This window comes from Schistocerca serialis, chromosome 9 (genome assembly GCF_023864345.2).
Source record: "Schistocerca serialis cubense isolate TAMUIC-IGC-003099 chromosome 9, iqSchSeri2.2, whole genome shotgun sequence".
Lineage (NCBI taxonomy): Eukaryota > Metazoa > Arthropoda > Insecta > Orthoptera > Acrididae > Schistocerca > Schistocerca serialis.
In genome coordinates, this window is record NC_064646.1 from 334,621,718 (window position 1) to 334,635,699 (window position 13,982).

Below are 13,982 nucleotides of genomic sequence, written 5' to 3' on the forward strand. Positions count from 1 at the left end.
AGTGAGTTGAAGCTAAAATATATTATTAAAAAAAATTACAAGACCGCAGTGCCTTTTCCTAAGGTAATATGATTAATATGCTTACGTTGATAAGTTACATTTTAACCAGTTTTGAACGTTGAAACACTATCTTAATTCCTGCACGTTTAATTCACATGTAATTGCGGAATGATATAAACTTCAGCGAGATTTTAATATAACGAGGCGATAACGACGAATAAAATTTGGGCCACGAAGAGAGAGAATGGAAGCCCGTGCGAATGCTACAAGAGGCGCCACGAAACTGAGAAATCGGCATGCTCGCGTCTTCCGCTCCCCCCATCGTGCAGGTTATCAAGGCGGACCCAGGTGGCGGTAATTAATGGCCTGTGTTAACCCGGTGTGGGGATGTGGGTGTTGGTGGGGGCAGCGTGGCCGCACGTACTGGTCTGCTCCCGCGTATAAAAGGCGCGGCCCACCGGCCATCCTCACACGCAGTCTTCCGACCGCACTATCCCTCGCTCTCATCGCTGAAGTCTACACTTCTCTTCTTCGAAATGATGAAGCTGGTGAGTATTTCACTTGCGTTGCTCACACATTTCCATTCAAAACGAATATGCCTTATTGCTGCCGCTGTACTTTGTGAAAGTCTGTAAATTACGTGACGGAGTCCTCTCGTCATAATGCGTTGAAACATTTACGTGTTCTCTGGTTTGTACTCGTTAATCGGTACGTAGTGCTTGGCTGCCTACGGGCGCTACCCTACCGCGCATCACACCAGTTTTGTGATTGGATAGAGGTCTCACTAACAAGTAGTGAGAGTTACTAGAGAGAAACCATCGAACGTAAAGTAGCTTTGGGCGCACGCCATGGACGTATTACAGGTACATTACTGTTACATGTATGCTGCGAACTGACGCACCAACCTAATACATGAACACGCGCAACGCGAAAAAAAATTGTACCGAATGCAGAACGATCTGCAGACAATCGATGGTCATGTACGTATTTATAGCTGAAGCTCGGTATAGATAAATGTAATGTATTACGCATAAGTGGGCGCCATTATTATATGGTTAGATGATCGCAGAAGAATCACTGGGAGCAGTCACAGGCATAAAACGCCTACGAGAGTGCGTACAGAGCTGTTTAAATTGTAACGACAACGTAAAACTAACCACAGGTAAAGGCAGTGCCAGAGAGTTCCATTGGAAGAACCTTCGGGAAAAGTAATCCACGCACAAACGAGGTAGCTTACAAACCCCTGTTTAATATTGCTCGTCTGTCTGAGACCTGTACCAGGTAGCATTGAGAGAGGAAACGGAGATGACTGAAAGAAGAGGACGCCTTTTGTTAGAGCTTTACTTAGAAAACGCGAAAGCATCAGGTGCTGCACTGGAGTTCCAGTGGCGGACTTCACAGCAGAGGACTTAGCTGCTCAAACAACTACCTAACTATTCCCACCATACTAGCCTCCAGCAACACATGAGTGGCTTGCGGAGTATACGCGCAGATGTAGGTGAAACATAGCAGCCGAGCCAAGTGGCTCAATGGTTATCATACTGGACCCACTTTCTAGAGGAGGTGAGGACAGCCCTCATGATTTACTTATAGATTCGCCACTTCACTGAGTCAGTTTCCTACCATGTCTTTCTGTATTCCGATATTGTGCTCTGTCTCTAATGATGAGTGAAGTTGTGTAGTCCTGGGACACCCGACTTGCGTTGGGAAGGACGGCGACTGAAATCACGTTCGACCACCCTTAAGGCATATTTTGGAATGGTTTCTCTGAATAGCATATATCCGATTTCCTTTGCCAACCAATCTAGCCGGTTCTAGGCGCTTCAGTCCGGAACAGCGCTGCTGCTATGGTCGCAGGTTCGAAGCCTGCCTCAGACATGGATGTCCTTAGGTTAGTTAGGTTTAAGTAATTCTAAGTTCTAGGGGACTGATGACCTCAGATGTTGTCCCATAGTGCTCAGAGCCATCTGAACCATCTGTTTTGCATCGAATAAAGAAGTCGTCAACGAGACGTTGATGACTAATCTTTATCCATCCTTTCCATTTCCAATAGCCGCTGCGTCAGCTTCTCACTCTGATTTCTACTCATGAACATCGACGGGAGCATTCTATGTGTATTTCACGATACACCTGTCATGTCAGTTTGTTGCTGTTATGTTGAGGATGACTGCTTTTCCCTGCCTGGTGCAATTCTGTTTGTCCCTAAATATATCTCTAGGTTTACACGACTTCTCTACAATTCACACTTACGTGCCAGGCTGGGGATCCAGCCTACCACCTTCAGACTACTTCTGCACCGTTTCACTCTCGAACCACGTGAGGGGGAAACGAACACTTAAATATTTCCTTGGGAGCTCTGATTTCTGTTATTTTATTACGAAGATCATTAATCCCTATGCACGTGGAAATCAATAAAATATTTTCTCAATGTAAGGAAAAAATATGGAGATTTAAATATGAAGAAAAGATTACGCCGCGTCGAAATACGCCTTTGATTTAATAACAGCCATCCCAATTTGCGCATCGTATCCGTGACATTATGTAAAATGAACAAATCGTACAACAGTTGCTTAATCCACAACTTTTATTGTGTACACAGCCGGTTTGCGAACAACGTTCCAGCACCTGGTATAAGAAATAATATCTCTTAACCATCTAAGGACATTCTTACCCCAGTCTTGTTCTGGAACCAAAGGTTGTGTTCCAGATAGCGTAGCACGGGTGATCGGTTTTTGTTTAATTTATGTCCCTTCTATCCGTTTGACACAGAACCTCAGGTTGTACAACAACTTTGGTGCCAGGGTGGCCTCAGAAGGTTATGTGATTTTATTTTTTACAACAGGTGATGGAACTTTAAATGTTCTGAAGCCGGTCTCCTACACAATAAAAGATTGCGCATTACGCAACAGTTTTGCGGTTTTTCTCATTGTACAAAATGGTCTTATGTAGTTGCGCGTGTCCCATAGGAACTCTATGTGCACATTTGTGACACGCTCTTACCTATTTCGCGGTAATACAATACGACCTGTCCTTCTTTGAACTGTTTACATGTCCTCTGCCAATCCTATCACGAAATAACCCATATCGAGCAGCAATACTCAAGAAGATGACACGAACAAGTGTAATGTAGGCAGTCGGTTTAGTAGATCTGTTGCATGTTCCACGTATTCTTACAATAAAATGCAGTTTTTGGTTTGCCTTTTTCACATTATTTAAGTGATTGGTTTAATTTAAGGTTTTTGTAATTGTAATCCCTAGGTATTTAGTTTAATTGACAGCATTTGGATTTGTGTGCGTAACTGCTGAACTCAAAATCCTCAGCGTTCTTCGCATATCCTAGTCCTTGACTTCCCTAACCTTTCTTTCCCATTACTGGTCTTTCCACAACCAAGTTTGCTATGCCTGGGTGTCGTAGCGGAAATCAAACTAACTACCCGTCATATCGTAAGAGGCTTCAACAAACATATTTTCTATGTTTTTATAGAACTTCTATATATGTCATTTTGTCTATTCAATTTTTATCAGTAGCACCATATTTCATATCCTTCCAGCGTTCTCTTCTCCGGATTTCTGGTAATACACATTTCATTTGCACACGATGCAATACTCCAGGGGTTTGCTTTCAGGAGCTTCATAGCAGCAACACTCCTTCCACCCACACCAACCCCTCCTCCACCCCAAAAAAACTGCTATCCTTTAACGAATCGAACTCGCATGTATGAAACAGCCCCAAATGTCTGACTGCGTTGCAAATAAGTTATCGGGTGAAATATTTTATATTAAACGTGTGAATCCTTCATGGCTGAAGGTGGAAAATCGTAATTACTTCGGTTTTGTTCGTTTCGAAGTACTGAACCTGCAGGCTAATGAACAGACTTGGTTAATCAAGGAACTTATAATTCTTTTATATGTTCACGTAAGAACTGTTGGGGAAATAAATTAAAACGTCATGCCTGATGCTAAAGCTGTACTGCATGAACACTGAAAATATAGCAAGCGATAAACGTTTTTCCTTCCATTATTTTGTGGAGGGCATCAACAAGAACAAGTTTCGAAAAGCTTTCAAATTGTGTAAACTTTGCTGGAAGTCGCTAAGCGCTCTCGTCCCCAAATACTGGATGAATGTAGTCTTTGTTTTTTTTTGGGGGGGGGGGGGGGGCAGTGGGCTACACTTTGCTTGTGCGCTTAATTTTCTTGCTTGTATTGTCTGTTTAATGCATTTGCATAGCCCAAAATGAACAATCCACCTATCCCACCCCCTGCTCAAGCACCTCAGCTGCAAGTGTTAGATGCAAACGCAGCTAACACAGATGCTTCAATTTTATACTCAGCAAATTGCCACATTGCTAGACGTGGTATAGCAGCTACTCACAGCTCAAACCACCAATATAGTGCAGCAGGCAGCTACTGTAGCTCCGAGTGCCATACCTCCTTTTCGCCAGTTTAAAGAACAACAAGATGAATGGCTCTAGCGGTTGCAACAGTTTGAAGCCCAACGTAATTGCTCACAACGTACCAAGCACTGTGAAGCTACATTACTCTTTATCAACGGTAGGAAGTGCTGTGTTTCGCCTCATTCAGAAATTGTGGCAGCTTGGTACCAATTCTTTCATTGCAAGAGAAGGTCAGATCAAACTTATCGCGAGTGGGTAACAGATTAGCTGGGTATAACGAGGAAATCCAAATTCAAAAGTGATTATGGTGCTTTTTATTCATGTGTTATGCTGTGTGATGTGATCATCTACAATGTAGCTGATGTCAGAGAACAGTTTCCGAAAGAGTCCGACCCATCATTTCAGCACGTAGTGCAATTACTACATGAGTATGATACCGGTGCCATGTCGGTCGATAAATTTGAGCAACCGCCAATTCGCTGGGTTGAGTCATTCGTTGCTTGCGACCAGCCCATTAGGCAGCGACAGCTGTGCAACGATTCGGATTATTTTCAGAGGTTCTGTACTCCCAATATAGTGACATATTTCCAACTATGGATGCCAAGTGATACATAATGCCTGTCACATACATTTGAAATTTGGGTGAAAGAAACAATAACTAAATATGAAATATAAACAAAAAGTTATTTTTTAGATTTTCCTGCTCACGCTTGAATACTGTTCCTGGCGGCATATTATGGTTACTCTTATTTAGGGATATCAGTGTAATTCTACACGAAGCTGTAATGCGATCCCGCTATATCTTTGAGTCATACATTGTTATGAAATGCTAATGAGATGAAACGTATGTCATAATTAATGTTAATAAATGTCTTTCATAAAATAGATCGACTCCAAACCAAAGTTATCTGAGATTTCAGCTTGTCAGATTTGAGTAACGTCGCTGAAAATACTTTGCCGTGACGCCTCTCAGGAAAATTACCACACTTCTTTAAAGTAACGTCGAAAATTGCAGACTGATTTTTCAGATATACAGCATGATTAAATGTCGGCGAAGCCGACTAAAAGTCTCACACAAAAGTCTTGTCTTTAACATCAGCCACTTGTCTCACAATATTTTTGAAATTAAGTTGTGACTGGGATTCCATAAACAAAACACACAGCTTTGAATAACATTTTGATTTCTTATTATATTTTCAACATACACTCACTGGTACATTAATTCACCTATGAACAGTAATCAGAATCATAATCAAATCTGCAATCGAATGCCATGCGAATGTGAATGAGAACGCCCGAGTCTAATTGTTTCTTCGCTTATACAACTGTAAAAAAATTTCGTCTCTTTATGGCATAGTTTGTACTATCTTCAACTTTTATAGTCCTTTCCTCCTCAGTTGCGTGTAATATTACGGTATATTGACAATTTTTACTTATGGACCGTCTGACAGCAACTGAATAAAACACAATTTTAGCGCCATACGCGTTTCGCCTTTATTTTCTGCAAGGCATCATCAGTGGCCTGGAATATGTACATATGTTAGCTATTTTATTTACATTTTTGTCATTGTGCCTATAGGTTATAAACAGTTCTGGTGGTTGGTATTTCCTATTAAGTAGTAATGTTTTGAACTGTACTTACAGGTTGCGTGGACAATTTCTTACGTATTACGCTGGTGTTGTTCTTCTTCTTATGAACGCCAATTTGCGGTTTTTTCCACATTCCACAGCACTATGCACTGAACGCTTGTTTTAATGTAAATAATAATGTTTTAATGTAAATAAAATAGCTAACATATGTACATATTCCAGGCCACTGATGATGCCTTGCAGAAAATAAAGGCGAAACGCGTATGGCACTAAAATTGTGTTTTATTCAGTTGCTGTCAGACGGTCCATAAGTAAAAATTATCAATATACCGTAATAGTTTGTACTATGTCTCGACGATTTTGTTTCTCCTTACTCTTATATAATCTTAGCAACTCTGGTCGAACATTAACTGTACGTAACTAAGAAATATTTAAGCTACGTAAAAACCCTTAAACTTAAGAAAATAGGCGCCACGAATCCACGCCTAAGAGTTCGGCACATTCACAGTGTCCCCATTAAAGAGTGCATCAGTACGTCCACAGTCGTTAAATTCAAATGGCTCTGAGCACTATGGGACTTAACTTCAGAGGGCATCAGTCCCCTAGAACTCAGAAATACTTAAACCTAACTAACCTAAGGACACCACACACATCCATGCCCAAGGCAGGATTCGAACCTGCGACCATAGCGGTCGCGCGGTTCCAGACTGTAGCGCCTAGAACCGCTCGGTCACAGCGGCCGGCCACAGTCGTTACTCCAGTCCTTGCCTTTGCGTGCCCTACAAGTCATAAGGGTGTTTTATTCTGTTCCTGGATACTTTAAGATTGTTGTTACAATCCTCTTACTGTCGGAAACTTCTTAGATTGAAAGGTTGAATTGGATCGCTTACTGGCTGAAATTTTTTTTATCGTATTTTGTTTCTCTTCAACTTCTCTATAACTACTAATTTTGCCCTGGCATCACAGAAACACCTGCTTGTTAGAAGAGTTTGTTTGCGGTTTGTGACTGCCAGTGATCGCATATTCCTCTTACAGGACATCGCCGACCGAGTTGGTCTCGGATTTTGCCGGATGCCGATTTCTTGTACCTGGGTCCCCTGCCCCTGTCTTAATAAGTTGCTGTAGTTTTATCCTGCAGAACCCGTGACAATGCTGGCACTGTGTGTTTCAGGTGTTAGTGCTGTGTGCCGTGACGGGCGCCGCCCTGGCCGCCCCTGCCGAAGACACCAGCGTCCAGAGATCTAAGAAGGCGGTCGACCCCCTGGTCACAGGTGCGGAACTCCTAAAATCATCTTACGTTAGATGTAATAACGTGTACAATATGTTCATACGAGATACATACGTTTTCATATGCGTTTTTCCTACCCTTTTGTAAACGGTAAGAAGAAATAAAAAGGAAGTGCACCTCGAAGGAATTATCCGAATGGGACGGGAACTGATAGATGTGATGTACATATACAAACAAACAAACGATTACAATTTCAGAAAAGTTGGGTGATTCATTCAAGAGAAGTAGTTTCACGAATTGAACAAGTCAATAACGCATTGGTCCATTTCTCGCCCTTATGCAAGCAGTTGTTCGGCTTGGCATTGATTGACAGAGTTGTTGAGTGTCCTCCTGAGAAATATCATGCCAACGTCTGCCCAGTTGGGGCGTTAGATCGTCAAAACCCAGAGCTGATTGGAGGGCCCTGCCCATAGTGATCCAAACGTTCTGAGCTGGGGAGAGATTCAGAGATCTTGCTGTCGAAGGCAGCGTTTACCAAGAGTGAAGATAAGTAGTAGAAACTATCGTCGTGGGTGGGCGAACGTTTTCCTGCTCAAATGTGATGCAAGAACGGCTTGCCATGAAAGGCAACAAAACTGCATTTAGAACATCGTGGACGTACCGTTGTGCTGTAAGGGTGCCGCAGGTGGCAACCTAAGTGGTCCTGCAATGAAAATAAATGGCATCCCAGACCATCATCCTGGCAGGTTTGTATCCCACAGCTGTCTGGGGTATCTCCAGATACGTCTTTGGCCTGGAGTCTCATTAACTGGAGTAGAATTGTCTTCGGCGATGAGTCTTGCATGCTCCAAAGTGACCGTCGATGACCAGTGAAGACGTGAATGAGATTTTCACTCTGCAGCGGAGTGTGCGCTGATATGAAACTTCCTGGCAGATTGAAACTGTGTGCCGGACCGAGACTCGAACTCGGGACTTTGCCTTTCGCGGGCAAGTGCTCTACCAACTGAGCTACCCGGGCACGACTCACGCCCCGTCCTCACAGCCTTACTTCTGCCAGTACCTCATCTCCTACCTTCCAAACATGCCCTCGAAAGGCAAAGGTCCCGACTTCGAGTCTCGGTCAGGCACACAGTTTTAATCTGACAAGTTTCAGTGAAGACGTGTCTGCAGAGGCACCGTACAGCAGTGGCCTACCAATCAAATGTCCGCCATATGGCCTGACAGCTAACAGTGATGGTCTGGGGTATATTTCTTTTCGCACCAGGATCCCTTAGGTTGTCATCCGCGGCACTCTCACAGCACAGCGGTACGTCAGCGATATTCTTCGTCACGTTTTATTGCCCTTCATTCCAAGCCATCCTGGTCTTACATTTCAACAATATAATGTCTTCCTGCAGACAGCTAGAGTTTCTACTGCTTGTTTTCGTGCTTGCCAAACTGTACCTGCTCCAAGTCTAAGATAGGAAACAAAATATTGATATAATAGAACCAAAACAACACGCATTGTAATGTCGTGACTGATGGTTATACTTCCTTCTGCTTAAAATAACTGCTCTATGTGAAATTTTTCTACTGACCTGACAGAGTTGCACAGCTGTTCAGTCTTCAAGTTGTATATGGGTTTTCATTCAAGTGATCAAAGCAAACTGGAACGGAACAATATGCACGTCTCATTAAATTCTGTTTTCTTCTGTCATTCAGTATCACGTCTGCGTTTAAATAGTCCAATATTAAACCCCAAAGAATTACATTTACAAACGATGATATTGATATGTAAATGTCATAATCTGACTTTTGCCACATACAATGGAAATTAGGCTTGTACCTCACTGCAGAAAACTTGACTGAAGACTGATGATGAAATGTCTTTCACGTAACTTTATTTGTGGTGTTTCACGTTGTAGTCTCAGATAATCAACGATCCTTTTCATGTGGAACTCATATTGCCTAAACAAGTACACATCAGAAAGTGGTATCACTACTTTCAGCGTAACATTCTTGTTCGGAAAATATTCACCTACCAGGGTACGATCTTTATGGCCTGACCAGATATGACAATAGCAGAAAACAGATGCGACCTGAATGCGAATGGCTAATACCACTGTTTTTGGAATGAACGATTTATGTTCAGAGCATATTTGAGCGTTTGAAGTCATGCATCTCCCTTGTCAGACCAGCACTTGCACCTAACATTCTCAGTTATTTGTTGCATGTATGTCTTAGTCTCCCCGTATTACTTTTGCGCTCTTAACTTGCGTTTCGTACCATGGAAATCATTCCCTTGAGTCTTAACGCTTACCATATAATCCTGTTTCTTCATATAATTAGCAAATTCCATATACTTCTTACCATTCCAATTCTGCTATGAACATCCCCATTTCTAATCGTAGCAAACGACTTAATTTTCAGCATTCCCCTGTAATGCCATCTTCATCTCTGGTTTCCTGGCAGCCCATGACTCACTTCTGTACAATTCTGTATTCCATACACAGTTCTCAGAAATTACTTTTGCTGGTGAGACCAATGTTCCGTAGTGGTAGACCTACAGTGGTGAAGATTGCTCTCCTCGATTCCGCTGGTCTATTTCCTGTAACCACCTTGCTTCTTGCGCCATGCGTTAATCTCCTTTCAATGGAGCGTAACTCCTTCGCTTCATCAAACACTTTGTCTCCAATTTTGGTTCTAGGTTTGTCGATAATCTCATTTCAGCTACTCTCTAACACTTTTACACAATCAATTTAATTAATGGATCTTATCATTCGCACAATTTCACACTGAATTTTTAATTCTGCACGTGACACTTTTGTCTTTTAATTGAATTTTCGATACACATGGTACACAGCATAGGAGAAATACTGCATCTCTACCTTAGTCTTTCTTCAAACCGAGCACTTCTCTGTTCTTGGCAGGACCGCCGAGGAAAATGTTACATGGTACAGACCAGCCCACCCCGCTAGCCGCGCGGTCTAACGCGCTGCTTCCCGAATGGGAAGGCGTGCCGGTCCCCGACACGAATCCACCCTGCGGATCAGTGTCGAGGTCCGGTGTGCCGGCCAGTCTGTGGATGGTTTTTAAAGCGGTTTTCTACCTACCTCGGCGAATGCGGGCTGGTTCCCCTTATTCCGCCTCAGATACAATGTGTCGGCGATTGTTGCGCAAACACCGTTTCCACGTACACACACACTACCATTACTCTACCACGCAAACATTTGAGGTTACACTCGTCTGCTATGAGACGATGACACGTTCCAGGAAGGGGGGGGGGGGGGGGGGGGGGGAGGGGCACTGGGGACCGAACCGCACAATAACCCTGGGTTCGGTGTGGGGTGGCGGCGGGGTCGGTGTGCTGCTGTGACCTGTTGTGGGGTTGTGAACCACTGAGGGCTATGGCGGGGCAAAGCCACTCCGTCGTTTCTAGGCTCCCGGTTTAAATACACAATACAATACAATACACGTTGGTACATACCATTTAGAGAAAAGAGTATGGTGTTGGGATTTAAGTGACGATGTCAGGGAACACCTTCCGCGAATCTAGAAGAAACTCTAGAGGACAAATACTGGAGGCGAACACAGATATTAGAAATCATAGAACAAGTTACTAAGGATGTTTCGCTCTGGCTTGGCGAGATTAGTACAGGACGCGATACCCTGGTGGGAGAATGATTCTTTGTACACATAGTGATCCACAGTTATGTTCACCAGAAGAAAAATTAACAACTGCTTGCAACAATCTTCTTTTCAGTCACTCGGAAAGACACGGGCATTCGTGCAAAGATGTATCTATGATCCATATTATGTTTCCAAATCTCATTTTCTTCTCTTTGCATGTTAGAATCTACTAATTTCATAAACAAATATTACAGAAATATCTTAGTCTTTGTCTTTCATTCCACCTGTTAACACGAGTGATTTCGGAGAGTATTATTATTATAACACACCGGCTGTAACACAGTATAGGTGCAAACTGATACAAAATAAGAGAAAGAGGAGAAATGGGTAGATATTGAAGTGGAAAACAAAAATTGCTCATGGAACACAAAAGCTCAATAAGTTAAGCTGAGAGGCACGATACTAAAAAATTCGGCAAGTAAATTGAGGATTATATTATGCACATTATTGAACTGTAACGGTCACACTGATAAAATGTGATTTCAGAATGATAATTAAAGAATAATAAAATAGCACATGTTGCCATCAACAACACAAAATCTTTGTTTTTTTTAAAAGAAAATTACTCTGAATAAGGATCATCTTCATCGAGGAAAGCTGCTAGTCGATAATAAAATTGTGTCAAAATTTGAAGATTGTTTGTCGTCCATTTTCTTAATTGGAAAAGTATCCTCCACTATGTTAAACTAAACAGAAACGATGCAGAAGAAGAAGATTCTTCATCAATATTGCACGAGATTTTTATCGTTAACTGAGGTCAATGAAATACTATCAGTCCTTTGTTCAGTAGCTAACAGAAACCGAAAGTTATTTGTAGTCAGACATTATTTCAAGATGGACTAGCTGAAGAACTGTGATAGTAGAATGTACAATTTGCGCTGAGAGAGACTGTAATTTACACTTTCATTTCCTTTTGATGCGTTGTATTACAACATTATTGTGAAAGTCAAATATTTTCTTAGAAAGAATAAATGAGGAATTCCCAGCGTGTATACTTGGCATAACGTTCCAAATATGCTCATGTTCTATAGTGCAGCGTAGCTACTGGTTTAGGATTTCTGTGACTCTAGGAAAAGTATGCAGACAGTAAGACTATGTATTACATCAGAGAAACAGCATACATCAGTCGTCAGCAGGCACAGCGTCAGTTTCGGAAACGAGAGATAATGCGGTTGTACCAGGGTATGAAGACGAAGAACGAAATTTGAAATCTATAGCGCCTTTCTGTTTGCTTTTTTAATTGGTACCAGATTTATGTCAGGGTACCAGCTGCAGAATGTATCGTTGTTGTAATGGTAGTGCCAGCATTAGAAGGGAAATAAAAAATGGACTAACGTAACGCAGAGATATGTTGTAATTATCCAACAGTATTTCGGAAAAGTTTGAAGCATATATCTTCCGGTAGATGGTAAATGTTAAGTGCAAAAAAATTTAAATGAAATGTGTATATAACGGCTACACTTACAATACAGCGTCATTTCGTTTTAATATGAGTGCAATACCGGTAAGAAGTCATGTAATTTTACGTTTCCAGTTCACTTGTATTTCCTTTGCATACGAAACAGACTAAAATTCAATAATTTCTAAATATTAGATTATCATTTCGCATTATACTAAAGACATGTAACTAATATATGGATATTTATGCCTCCCACACTTTTGGAGTGTTATATTTATGAAATCATTGACGCACAGGCGATGCGTCACATTGAATAACTCATGTTACTCATTGGTGGCACTGACAACGCCTAACGTCGTCGGTAATAGTGTGTCTTTTTATTTGCAGGGGCAGCCTACAATCCGTACTATTCTGGCGTGGCTGGCCGTTACTCCACCCTGGGCTACACAGGAGCCTATCCCTATTCGGCAGCCTACAACCCCTTGACTGATGTCTACCCCTACACAGCTAAAACGTACCCCTACACAGCCAAAACATACCCCTACACAGCTGGAGCATACCCCTACACTGCTGGAACATATCCCTACAATACAGCTGCCCACCCCTACACCGCTGCTGGCGCCTACCCCTACACGGCAGGGATAAACGGTTACCCGTACACTGCTGGGGCTTACCCACATTCTGCTGCCGCTGGAGTTCTCCCCTATGCTGGATAAGGAAGACGAACCGTTCTGCAAATTCATTATGACAATGTTCTAGTGCCTTCTGTGTTACTAATATTGTATAGTACTGGCTTTAATACTTCAGTAGTCAAATAAAAATAACTGTGGAGAAATTCAATTTCCGATTTATTTATTACACCCTCATCATTTCCCACTCAGGTCCTGATCCACGCTACACTCAAAAAGTTTCGTATATCTTACTTTTACACTGTTGTGGATAAGCAGCTTATACTGTGTCGGCAACAGCTTTAATATTTAGAAATAAGACACACATATATTATGGATCTTATTCTGCATAGAATATGATGCAGTTACTTGATGGGGAAGCCCCTCCATAGCACAGGTCGCTAATGTATTTCTTTGAGATGGAGCTCGTCTCGGAGATAGCAAGTGTTTCGCCAACAAGGTGAGGAAAGATGCTTCCTTATCACCAGTCCTTGTGCCAGTGTCCAGCAACAATACCAGATCCCTCTTGAGTGTCTCATAAAGTGTGACAACACAACACTGTTGATGTTACGTCCCCCATATCAGGACGTTTAGCTTTGCTGACCTCTTGGTAATATTTCGGAGAAATGAGCTATATGTCGGCGTAGATCCCATCTTCTCTCCTCTCTCATTACCAGATGGCTCTGAGTACTATGGGACTTAACATCTGAGGTCGTCAGTCCCCTAGAACTTAGAACTATTTAAGCCTAACTAACCTGAGGACATCACACACATCTAGGCCCAAGGCAGGATTCGAACCTGCGACTGTAGCAGTCGCACGGTTCCCGACTGAAGCGCCTGGAACCGCTCGGCCAAACCGGGCGGCCTCTCATTACAGTACAACTGAAGCATGACACAACATCATACATGCACCCAAACAGTGACTTACACTCAACAAGTACATTTAAAAAACAACTCTCACATATCGCAAGAATAAGGACCACTGTATGTGAAACAAGAAATCCCTTTCCAGTTAAACGAGCTAACAACATCTC

General features: G+C 42.3%; 1 protein-coding gene across 1 annotated transcript; it reads left to right on the plus strand.

Annotated features, from left to right (window-relative positions):
* Positions 1-475: 475 nt before the first annotated feature.
* On the plus strand, positions 476-13,120 carry LOC126418675 (calcium-binding protein P-like). The gene is made up of 3 exons (XM_050085562.1): positions 476-548; positions 7,156-7,255; positions 12,668-13,120. Exons 1-3 carry the CDS (start codon positions 537-539, stop codon positions 12,994-12,996), a joined length of 441 nt encoding a protein of 146 aa, XP_049941519.1. The 5' UTR covers positions 476-536; the 3' UTR covers positions 12,997-13,120.
* The last annotated feature ends 862 nt before the right edge of the window (positions 13,121-13,982 follow it).